Source organism: Bombina bombina, chromosome 6 (genome assembly GCF_027579735.1).
Source record: "Bombina bombina isolate aBomBom1 chromosome 6, aBomBom1.pri, whole genome shotgun sequence".
NCBI classification, from domain to species: domain Eukaryota; kingdom Metazoa; phylum Chordata; class Amphibia; order Anura; family Bombinatoridae; genus Bombina; species Bombina bombina.
In genome coordinates, this window is record NC_069504.1 from 107,310,973 (window position 1) to 107,323,795 (window position 12,823).

At 40.6% G+C, this 12,823-nt stretch overlaps 1 protein-coding gene across 1 annotated transcript in view; it reads left to right on the top strand.

Annotated features, from left to right (window-relative positions):
• The first annotated feature begins 11,623 nt into the window (after positions 1–11,623).
• Positions 11,624–12,823, top strand: part of LHFPL3 (LHFPL tetraspan subfamily member 3) — a 375,927-nt gene continuing 374,727 nt past the window's right edge. Inside the window, exon 1 of the mRNA XM_053716546.1 lies at positions 11,624–12,128. Within this exon, the coding sequence (XP_053572521.1) occupies positions 11,705–12,128 (424 nt within the window). The 5' untranslated portion in view covers positions 11,624–11,704. The remainder of the gene's footprint in view (positions 12,129–12,823) is intronic.

Below are 12,823 nucleotides of genomic sequence, written 5' to 3' on the forward strand. Positions count from 1 at the left end.
CAGAAAAAGGGTGGGTCTCATGGACTCTTGCCAATATGAATGAAATGAATTTATCAGGTAAGTTCTTACATAAATTATGTTTTCTTTCATGTAATTGGCAAGAGTCCATGAGCTAGTGACGTATGGGATAGAAATACCCAAGATGTTTAAGTCCACAGAAGAGTCACTAGAAAGGGAGGGATAAAATAAAAACAGCCATTTTCTGCTGAAAAAAATTGAATCCACAAAAAAATAAGTTTTTCTCATAAATTTAAAGAAAAAAAATTTAAAACATAAGCAGAAGAATCAAAGTGAAACAGCTGTCTGAAGAACGTTTCTACCAAAAACTGCTTCAGAAGAAGCAAATACATCAAAATGGTAAAATTTAGTAAATGTATGCAAAGAAGACCAAGTTTCTGCTTTGCAAATCTGATCAACTGAAGCTTTATTCTTAAAAGCCCAAGAAGTAGAGACTGATCTAGTAGAATGAGCTGTGATCCTCTGAGGCGCCGACTGTCCCGCCTCCAAATAAGTTTTATGAATCAAAATTTTTTAACCAAGATGCCAAAGAAATGGCAGAAGCTTTCTGACCTTTTCAAGAACCAGGGAAGACAACAAATAGTCTTTCTGAAATCTTTAGTAGCTTCAACATAATATTTCAAAGCTCTTACAACATCAAAAAAATGTAAAGATATTTCAAGAGTATTCTTGGGATTAGGACACAAGGAAGGAACAACAATTTCCCTACTAATGTTGTTAGAATTCACAACCTTAGGAAGAAATGTAAACAAAGTCCGCAAAACAGCCTTATCCTGATGAAAAAATCAGAAAAGGAGATTTACAAGAGAGTAAGACAATTCGGAATCTCTTCTAGCTGAAGAGATAGCCAAAAGAAACAACACTTTCCAAGAAAGTAGTTTAATATCTAAAGAATGCATAGGCTCAAAGGGAGGAGCCTGCAAAGTCTTCAAAACCAAATTAAAACTCCAAGGAGGAGAGATTGATTTTTATAACAGGCTTGATACGAACCAAAGCCTGTACAAAACAGTGAATATCAGAAAGCTTAGCAATCTTTCTATGAAATAAAACAGAAAGAGCAGAGATTTGTCCCTTCAAAGTACTTGCAGACAAACCATTATCCAAACCATCCTGAAGAAACTGTAAAATTCTAGGAATTCTAAAATAATGCCAGGAGAATTAATGAGAACACCATGAAATATAGGTCTTCCAAACTCGATAATAAATCTTCCTTGAAACAGACTTACGAGACTGTAGCATAGTATTAATCACTAGGGCCTAGATTTGGAGTTCGGCGGTAGCCGTCAAAACCAGCGTTAGAGGCTCCTAACGCTGGTTTTGGCCGCCCGCTGGTATTTGGAGTCAGTGATTAAAGGGTCTAAAGCTCACTTTTCAGCCGCGACTTTTCCATACCGCAGATCCCCCTACACCATTTGCGTATCCTATCTTTTCAATGGGATCTTTCTAACGCTGGTATTTAGAGTCGTTTCTGAAGTGAGCGTTAGAGCTCTAACGACAAAATTCCAGCCGCCTGAAAATAGCAGGAGTTAAGAGCTTTCTGGCTAACGCCGGTTCATAAAGCTCTTAACTACTGTACCCTAAAGTACACTAACACCCATAAACTACCTATTTACCCCTAAACCGAGCTCCCCCCACATCGCCGCCACTCGATTAAAATTTTTAACCCCTAATCTGCCGACCGCCACCTACGTTATACTTATGTACCCCTAATCTGCTGCCCCTAACCCCGCCGACCCCAGTATTACATTTATTAACCCCTAACCTGCCCCCCACAACGTCGCCGCCAGCTACTTAAAATAATTAACCCCTAATCTTCCGACCGCCAAGCGCCGCCACCTACGTTATCCCTATGTACCCCTAATCTGCTACCCCTAACACCGCCGACCCCTATATTATATTTATTAACCCCTAATCTGCCCCCCTCAACGTCGCCGACACCTGCCTACACTTATTAACCCCTAATCTGCCGAGCGGACCTGAGCGCTACTATAATAAAGTTATTAACCCCTAACCCGCCTCACTAACCCTATCATAAATAGTATTAACCCCTAATCTGCCCTCCCTAACATCGCCGACACCTACCTTCAATTATTAACCCCTAATCTGACGACCGGAGCTCACCGCTATTCTAATAAATTGATTAACCCCTAAAGCTAAGTCTAACCCTAACACTAACACCCCCCTAACTTAAATATAATTTACATCTAACGAAATTAATTAACTCTTATTAAATAACTTATTCCTATTTAAAGCTAAATACTTACCTGTAAAATAAATCCTAATATAGCTACAATATAAATTATAATTATATTATAGCTATTTTAGGATTAATATTTATTTTACAGGCAACTTTGCAATTATTTTAACCAGGTACAATAGCTATTAAATAGTTAAGAACTATTTAATAGTTACCTAGTTAAAATAATAACAAATTTACCTGTAAAATAAATCCTAACCTAAGATATAATTAAACCTAACACTACCCTATCAATAAATTAATTAAATAAACTACCTACAATTATCTACAATTAACCTAACACTACACTATCAATAAATTAATTAAACACAATTGTTACAAATAAATACAATTAAATAAACTAGCTAAAGTACAAAAAATAAAAAAGAACTAAGTTACAAAAAATAATAAAATATTTACAAACATAAGAAAAATATTACAACAATTTTAAACTAATTACACCTACTCTAAGCCCCCTAATAAAATAACAAAGCCCCCCAAAATAAAAAATTCCCTACCCTATTCTAAATTAAAAAAGTTACAAGCTCTTTTACCTTACCAGCCCTGAACAGGGCCCTTTGCGGGGCATGCCCCAAGGATTTCAGCTCTTTTGCCTGTAAAAAAAAACATACCATACCCCCCCCCAACATTACAACCCACCACCCACATACCCCAAATCTAACCCAAACCCCCCTTAAATAAACCTAACACTAAGCCCCTGAAGATCTTCCTACCTTGTCTTCACCATACCAGGTTCACCGATCCGTCCTGGCTCCAACATCTTCATCCAACCCAAGCGGGGGTTGGCGATCCATCATCCGGTGCTGAAGAGGTCCAGAAGAGGCTCCAAAGTCTTCCTCCTATCCGGCAAGAAGAGGACATCCGGACCGGCAAACATCTTCTCCAAGCGGCATCTTCAATCTTCTTCCATCCGGTGCGGAGCGGGTCCATCTTGAAGCAGGCGACGCGGATCCATCCTCTTCTTCCGTTGTCTCCCGACGAATGACGGTTCCTTTAAGGGACGTCATCCAAGATGGCGTCCCTCGAATTCCGATTGGCTGATAGGATTCTATCAGCCAATCGGAATTAAGGTAGGAATATTCTGATTGGCTGATGGAATCAGCCAATCAGAATCAAGTTCAATCCGATTGGCTGATCCAATCAGCCAATCAGATTGAGCTCGCATTCTATTGGCTGTTCCGATCAGCCAATAGAATGCGAGCTCAATCTGATTGGCTGATTGGATCAGCCAATCGGATTGAACTTGATTCTGATTGGCTGATTCCATCAGCCAATCAGAAAATTCCTACCTTAATTCCGATTGGCTGATAGGATTCTATCAGCCAATCGGAATTCGAGGGACGCCATCTTGGATGACGTCCCTTAAAGGAACCGTCATTCATCGGGAGACAACGGAAGAAGAGGATGGATCCGCGTCGCCTGCTTCAAGATGGACCCGCTCCGCACCGGATGGAAGAAGATTGAAGATGCCGCTTGGAGAAGATGTTTGCCGGTCCGGATGTCCTCTTCTTGCCGGATAGGAGGAAGACTTTGGAGCCTCTTCTGGACCTCTTCAGCACCGGATGATGGATCGCCAACCCCCGCTTGGGTTGGATGAAGATGTTGGAGCCAGGACGGATCGGTTAACCTGGTATGGTGAAGACAAGGTAGGAAGATCTTCAGGGGCTTAGTGTTAGGTTTATTTAAGGGGGGTTTGGGTTAGATTAGGGGTATGTGGGTGGTGGGTTGTAATGTTGGGGGGGGGGCATGGTATGTTTTTTTTTACAGGCAAAAGAGCTGAAATCCTTGGGGCATGCCCCGCAAAGGGCCCTGTTCAGGGCTGGTAAGGTAAAAGAGCTTGTAACTTTTTTAATTTAGAATAGGGTAGGGAATTTTTATTTTGGGGGGCTTTGTTATTTTATTAGGGGGCTTAGAGTAGGTGTAATTAGTTTAAAATTGTTGTAATATTTTTCTTATGTTTGTAAATATTTTATTATTTTTTGTAACTTAGTTCTTTTTTATTTTTTGTACTTTAGCTAGTTTATTTAATTGTATTTATTTGTAGCAATTGTGTTTAATTAATTTATTGATAGTGTAGTGTTAGGTTAATTGTAGGTAATTGTAGGTAGTTTATTTAATTAATTTATTGATAGGGTAGTGTTAGGTTTAATTATATCTTAGGTTAGGATTTATTTTACAGGTAAATTTGTTATTATTTTAACTAGGTAGCTATTAAATAGTTCTTAACTATTTAATAGCTATTGTACCTGGTTAAAATAATTACAAAGTTGCCTGTAAAATAAATATTAATCCTAAAATAGCTATAATATAATTATAATTTATATTGTAGCTATATTAGGATTTATTTTACAGGTAAGTATTTAGCTTTAAATAGGAATAAGTTATTTAATAAGAGTTAATTTATTTCGTTAGATTAAAATTATATTTAATTTAGGGGGGGGTGTTAGTGTTAGGGTTAGACTTAGCTTTAGGGGTTAATACATTTTTTATAGTAGCGGTGAGGTCCGCTCGGCAGATTAGGGGTTAATAATTGAAGGTAGGTGTCGGCGATGTTAGGGAGGGCAGATTAGGGGTTAATACTATTTATGATAGGGTTAGTGAGGCGGATTAGGGGTTAATAACTTTATTATAGTAGCGCTCAGGTCCGCTCGGCAGATTAGGAGTTAATAAGTGTAGGCAGGTGTCGGCGACGTTGAGGGGGGCAGATTAGGGGTTAATAAATATAATATAGGGGTCGGCGATGTTAGGGCAGCAGATTAGGGGTACATAGGGATAACGTAGGTTGCGGCGGTTTACGGAGCGGCAGATTAGGGGTTAAAAAAAATATGCAGGTGTCAGCGATAGCGGGGGCGGCAGATTAGGGGTTAATAAGTGTAAGGTTAGGGGTGTTTAGACTCGGGGTACATGTTAGAGTGTTAGGTGCAGACGTAGGAAGTGTTTCCCCATAGGAAACAATGGGGCTGCGTTAGGAGCTGAACGCTGCTTTTTTTGCAGGTGTTAGGTTTTTTTTCAGCTCAAACAGCCCCATTGTTTCCTATGGGAGAATCGTGCACGAGCACGTTTTTGAGGCCGGCCGCGTCCGTAAGCAACTCTGGTATCGAGAGTTGCATTTGCGGAAAAAATGCTCTACGCTCCTTTTTTGGAGCCTAACGCAGCATTTGTTTAAACTCTCGATACCAGAGTTAAATTTATGGTGCGGCCAGAAAAAAAGCCCGCGGAGCGTTAACAGCCCTTTTACCGCCGAACTCCAAATCTAGGCCTAAGTCAGAGAAACCTCTATGACTAAGCGCTAAGTGTTCAATTTCCATACCTTCAAATTTAACGATTTGAGATCCTGATGGAAAAACGGCTCTTGAGACAGAAGGTCTGGTCGTAAAGGAAGTGGCCAAGGCTGGCAACTGGACATCCGGACAACATCTGCATACCAAAACCTGTGAGGCCACGCTGGTGCTATCAGAAACACATACGATTGTTCCATAATGATCTTGGAGATTACTCTTGGAAGAATAACTAGAGGCGGAAAGATAAAGCAGGTTGGTAAAACCAAGGAACTACTAAAGCATCCACCATCTCCGCCTAAGGATCCCTGGACCTGGATAGGTATCTGAGAAGTTTCTTGTTTAGATGAGAAGCCATCAGATCTATTTCTAGAAGACCTCACATCTGTATAATCTGACAAAATACATCTGGATGGAGAGACCACTCCCCCGGATGTAAGGTCTGACGCCTGAGATAATCCGCTTCCCAATTGACTACACCTGGGATATGCACCGCAGAAATTATACAAGAACTGGATTCTGCCCAAGAAAGTATCTGAGATACTTCTTTCATAGCTAGGGGACTGTGAATCCCCCCCTGATGATTGACATATGCCACAGTTGTGATATTGTCCGTCTGAAAACAAATGAATGGTTCTCTCTTCAAGAGAGGCCAAACTGGAAGAGCCCTGAAAATAGCACGGAGTTCTAAAATATTGATTGGTAACCTCGCCTCTTGAGGTTTCCAAACCCCTTGTGCTGTCAGAGATCCCCAGAACGCTCCCCAACCTGAAAGACTTGCATCTGTTGTGATCACAGTCCAGGTAGGGCGAACAAAAGAAGCCCCTTGAACTATACGATGATGGTCTAACCACCAAGTCAGAGAGAGTTGAATGTTGGGATTTAAGTATATCAATTGTGATATCCGAGTATAATCCCTGCACCATTGATTCAGCATAGAAAGCTGTAGAGGTCTCATATGAAAACGAGCAAAGGGGATTCGTCCAATGCTGCAGTCATGAGACCTAAAACTTCCATGCACATAGCCACTGAAGGGAATGATTGAGACCGAAGGTTTTGACAAGCTGAAACCAATTTAATTTGTCTCTTGTCTGTTAAAGACAGAGTCATGGACACTGAATCTATCTGGAAACCTAAAAAGTTGACCCTTGTCTGAGGAATCAAGAAACTCTTTGGTAAATTGATCCTCCAACCATGTTTTTGAAGAAACAACACTAGTTGATTTGTGTGAGATTCAGCTAAATGTAAAGACTGAACTAGTACCCTGTTCTCTGATTACAGATAGAAGGGCACTGAGAACCTTCGAAAAGATCCTTGGAGCTGTTGCTTGGCCAAATGGAAAGGCAACAAATTGGTAATGCTTGTCTAGAAAAGAGAATCTCAGAAACTGATAGTGGTCTGGATGAATCAGAATGTGAAGATATGCATCCTGTAAGTCTATCGTGAACATATAATGACCTTGCTGAACAAAAGGCAAAATAGTCCTCATAGTCACCATCTTGAAAGTTGTGACTCTTACAAAACTATTAAAAAACTTTAGATCCAGAACTGGCCTGAATGAATTTTCTTTCTTTGGGACAATGAATAGATTTGAATAAAACCCCAGACCCTGTTCCTGAAACCCCTGAAAGCTCTAGATCTGAAACACACTTCAGAAAAGCCTGAGCCTTCACTGGATTTGCTGGAACATGAGAGAGAAAGAATCTTCTCACAGGAGGTCTTACTCTGAATCCTATTCGATACCCTTGAGAGACAATACTCTGAATCCACTGATTTTGAACAGAATCTGCCCAAATGTCTTGGAATAATTTCAATCTGCCCCCCACCAGCTAAATTGGAATGAGGGCCGCACCTTCATGCAGACTTGGGGGCTGGCTTTGGTTTCTTAAAAGGCTTGGATTTATTCCAACTTGAAGAAGGTTTCCAATTGGAACCAGAGTCTTTAGGGGAAGGATTGGTTTTATGTTCCTTATTCTGTTGAAAAGAACGAAAACGATTAGAACCTTTAGATTTACCCTCAGATCTTTTATCCTGAGGCAAAAAAAAACTCCCTTCCCCCCCAGTGATAGTTGAAATAATTGAATCCAACTGAGAACCAAATAAATTGTTACCTTGGAAAGAAATAGATAGTAATCTAGACTTAGATACCATGTCAGCATTCCAAGATTTGAGCCATAAAGCTCTTCTAGCTAAAATAGCTAAAGACATAGATTTAAGATCAATTTTGATGATATCAAAAATAGCATCACAGATAAATTATTAGCATGTTGAAGCAAGCGAACAATGCTAGACAAATCAGGATTTGTTTCCTGTTGCGCTAAGCTATCCAACCAAAAGGTTGATGCAGCCGCAGCATCAGCCATAGAAATGGCAAGTCTTAGAAAATATGCCAGCATATAAATAAGCTTTCCTTAGATACGATTCAAGTTTCCTATCTAAAGGATCTTTAAAAAAAAGTACTGTCTTCCATAGGAATAGTAGTACCTTTGGCAAGAGTAGAAATAGCCCCATCAACTTTGGGGACTTTTTCCCAAAACTCTAATCTAGCCGCTGGCAAAGGGTACAACCTTTTAAACCTAGAATAATTTGCCCGTGAAATTTAAAGAAAAACAGTCAATTTGAAAAAAAAGGACTATACCCTAGATAAGAAAAATAACTTCCTAGAACATGATGCTTTCCAAACTGAAACTGACAGTCTGCAAAAGGAAATATAAATAGACCTGACTCATGACAAATATAAGTACAATACATATATTTAAAACTTTATATTAATACATAAAGCGCCAAACAATAGCTGAGAGTGTCTTAAATAATGAAAACATACTTACCGAAAGACACCCATCCACATATAGCAGATAGCCAAACACGTGCTGAAAAAGTATCAGCAGAGGTAATGGTATATAAGAGTATATCGTGGATCTGAAAAGGGAGGTAGGAGATGAATCCCTACGACCGATAAGAGAACTTTTGAAAAGATTTTCCATGAGGAAAACCATAAAATCAATAGGCGATACTCCCTTCACATCCCTCTGACAAACACTGTACTCTGAGAGGAATTGGGCATAAAATTGCTGAGAAGCGCTTATCATAGAAGAAAAATCAAGCACAAACTTACTTCACAACCTCCATAGGGAGGCAAAGTTTGTAAAACGGAATTGTGGGTGTGGTGAGGGGTGTATTTATAGGCATTTTGAGGTTTGGGAAACTTTGCCCCTCCTGGTAGGATTGTATATCCCATACATCACTAGCTCATGGACTCTTGCCAATTACATGAAAAAATAGAAACAATGGTCAAGTGGGAGAAATAAAGTGCTCGATTTATCAAACAAAAGGAGAATTCTCTGTATAATTCTCCTATCTGTTCTCTCAAATTTATCAAAAAAATGTTTTTTTCTTTTTCGCTTCTCCATAGGAAAGCTGAGAAAAACTAAAGATAAATTTATATAGACTGATTAGTATCTGCGCCGTATTTATAATTGAAAATAAGCAATTATTCTCCATGTAAGTTATATATAAACCAATATAAATATTTATACAGCCCCCTAGTAGTTTTTGTAATGCCCCTCTTCAATAAACTCTCATGGAAGAAAATAGATCTACATTTAATTGTTTTTGTGCTTCTATTTTAGCGCTACTTTTATATCTTATTTTTATGCCCCAATATAGTTTTGTGCTCTGTTATATATTACTTTTGTGCTCAATTATATATATTTTTTTATCACCCCAATATAAATTATTATTGCACTCCAATAAACATTATTATTGCGCTTTGTTATAGATTATTTTTGCACCTTGTAGAGCCCTTTTTTAATTTTGTAACATTGCTTCTAAAACTGGTAGAGAATAGATTTCTAATGCTGTTTTCCACAGTAGCTATGGAGAACTTTAATGCAGGAACTTGCAGAACTTTGTCCGAAGCTGTCATGCGCAGTAGACACAGTGCAAGGGCAAACACACCTGGCTTTCAACACACTGACCTGGCATCTGGGCCTGGGCCGACCGTCGCGTGATGCGGGCGGGGGCGTGATGTGGGCGGGGCCGTGTGTACGGGGAGAGAGAAAACTAAAAAGAGGGGGGATAGATAGAGAGCAAAAGAGGGGGGGATAGAGAGAGAGACACAGCAAAAGAGAGGGGTATTGAGAGTAAAAGAAAGGGGAGAGAGAGAGCAAAATAGGGGAGATAGAGAGAGCAAAAGAGAGGGAGACAGCAAAAGAGAGGGGGGAGAAAGGGGAGAGAGCAAAAGAGAGGGGAGAGAGAGCAAAAGAGAGGGGGGAGAGAGCGCAAAAGAGAGGGGGGAAAGAGAGGGGGAGAGAGAGCAAAAGAGAGGGGAGAGAGAGAGCAAAAGAGAGGGGGAGAGAGAGAGCAAAAGAGAGGGGGGAGAGAAAGAGCAAGAGAGGCGGAGACAGCAAAAGAGAGGGGGAGAAAGAGAGCAAAATGGGAGAGAGAGAGAGCAAAAGAGAAGGGGAGAGAGAGAGCAAAAGAGAGGGGGGGAGAGAGAGCAAAAGAGGGCAAAAGAGAGTGGAGAGAGACAGCAAAAGAGAGGGGAGTAAGAGAGCAAAAGAAAGGGGAGAGAGAGCAAAAGAAGGGGTATAGAGAGAGCAAAAGAGGGGGATAGAGCAAAAGAAAGGGGTGAGAGAGAGAGCAAAAGAGAGGGGGGAGAGAGAGAGCAAAAGAGAGGGGGGATAGAGAGCAAAAGAGGGGGGATAGACAGCAAAAGAGAGGGAGAGAGACAGCAAAAGAGGGGTGGGAGAGCAAAAGAAAGGGGGGAGAGAGATAGCAAAAGTGTGGGGATAGAGAGAGCAAAAGAGAGGGGGAGAGAGCAAAATAGAGGGGGAGAGAGACAGCAAAAGAGAGGGGGGAGAGAGCAAAAGAAAGGGGGGAGAGCAAAAAAGGGGCGATAAAGATGGCAAAAGAGAGGGAGAGAGAGCAAAAGAGAGGGGGAGAGATAGAGACAGCAAAAGAGGGGGAGAGAGAGAGCAAAATAGGGAGAGGGGAGAGAGAGAGATCAAAAGAGGGAGAGAGAGCAAAAGAGGGGGAAGAGCAAAAGAGAGGGGCGAGAGAGAGCAAAAGAGAGAGAGGGGAGAGAGAGCAGAAGAGAGGAGGGAAGAGAGAGCAAAAGAGAGAGGGCAGAGAGAGCAAAAGAGAGGGGGGATAGAGAGAGAGCAAGGGGTGGAACCGTTGTATTGCAAAAAATGGGCCGTGTATACGGGCTTTAGGACTAGTACTATATAAATGATAAATTTGTAACTAGGAAGATTAATGAGGAGAACTATATGAAATATATATGACTGAGGGCTCAATTTATCAAGCCCTTCTCCTCCCTATGACTGCATGTTCTAACAAGAGTGCTCGTGTGCAATGTTAAATTCCAGCAGCGAATTGCTGCCTGCCTGCCAGAGGCGAGTTGGGGCGGACAGGAGCAAATATGTACACCACCTGTGCGCTCTTGCTTGATAAATAGAGCCCTAAATGGATCTAATTTAACCCTTTTTTAGCGCATGTTCTCCAAGGAGAATACGAACAGAGTAGGAGAATTTTACAGTCGAACTTGCCCAATTTTAGGCACATTTTTTAATGATAACTAGGGGCATTATTTCTCATGCAAACTTTTAGGAGAAAATAAGAATATCAATAATTAATCGAGCCCATAATGGGAATATAGTCACTACATTGATAAGACTACTAGAATGTATTTTTATCCCAATCTATTACTCAAACTCAACAATCCCAGTTGGACATCCCAGATTCCCGCCTCGCACTTATTTACATTCTTCTTGCAGGGCGCGCCCATGCGCAGCGTCTGACGGGGATAAATAATATGTTCTGACTAGCTCCCCTCCTGTCATTCTAATGGAGCGACCTAACCGTCCTTCTCAAACCCAACAGTCTCCGCCCCCGGAACTATCCATGGTACCGTCCTCTAGCAATACATTTCGGATGCTGAACTGCTGCAAGTCGCAGTGACTGGGTTTTTTTTTTTTTTTTTAGCTGTCATTGGGAAAAGACGGTGTTCGTGCGGCTGTGTATAACGGGAACCGACTACATCAATCTCAATGACGCACTCACGCCATGAAGCGGACCCTTTCCATTCACTGGTGATGATGTGATTTTTTTCTCATTCCCCTCAGCTCCATTTTCTTTAGTTGGTGGTATGCAAGAGGTGGGCTTAGCCATGTTATCCCCACAAGAAGCTGCTAAAATCTACCATGCCAATTACATTAGGAACTCCCGGGCCATAGGGGTGTTGTGGGCGATATTCACTATTCTATTTGCCATAGTGAACATTGTGTGTTTCATTCAGCCTTACTGGATCGGGGACGGAATTGACACCCCTCAAGCTGGCTACTTCGGTCTCTTCCATTACTGCATAGGTAGCGGGTTTAACAAGGAACTGACATGCACAGGAAGCGTCACCGATTTTTCTTCTATCCCCTCTGGAGCCTTTAAAGCCGCGTCCTTCTTTATCGGCCTCTCCATGACACTGATCATCTCCTGCATCGTGTCATTCGTGCTGTTTTTCTTCTGCAACACGGCCACGGTGTACAAGATCTGCGCCTGGATGCAGCTCTCATCAGGTGAGTGGGTGCTGCTCTTACTGAGGGTGATGCTAATAAATGTGTAAAGTCACCAAACGCTGAAGTGTTGCTACAAAGTGATGGAGAGGATTCTAGTTTTATGGTCCTATTAACCCATTTTGCTGCCAAAGATTAAAGTTGATAGTTAATATTATACATTGCTTTAACATATTTAATATCATTAATAATGTGATTGTTTTAGTAAACAAGAAAGCACTTACTCACATAACTGCTTATCTACAAATACAAGAAGTCATTTTGCATTCCTTTAGCATAATCAATTGACAACATAAAATTAACATCTCTAGTCTTAAACGTGTATAATATAAAGTGTTTTTAAAGTGATGGTAAATACTAGCTGGGAAAATTTATGTTTTTTTTTGCCTCCGTCAAATAGTTTATTTTGCTTTCTTTTTTTTTAAAGTGACACCCCACTGGCACTGACATTTTGTAAAAGTAAACAACTTCATTTTTTAAGTCTAAAGTGTATGTGTGTATATATATATATATATATATATATATATATATATATCAAAATCCAGTGGTAAAGCACTCTCAATTATAATCCGGGGTGCACAGCAAAAGTGCAAACAATCCCAAAAAGAAGCAGGCACTCTCCGTTTGAATTTCAAAACAATTTTACTTTGTGACGTTTCGGGGTTTCACCCCCGTCCTCAGACAAACAATATCAGTGA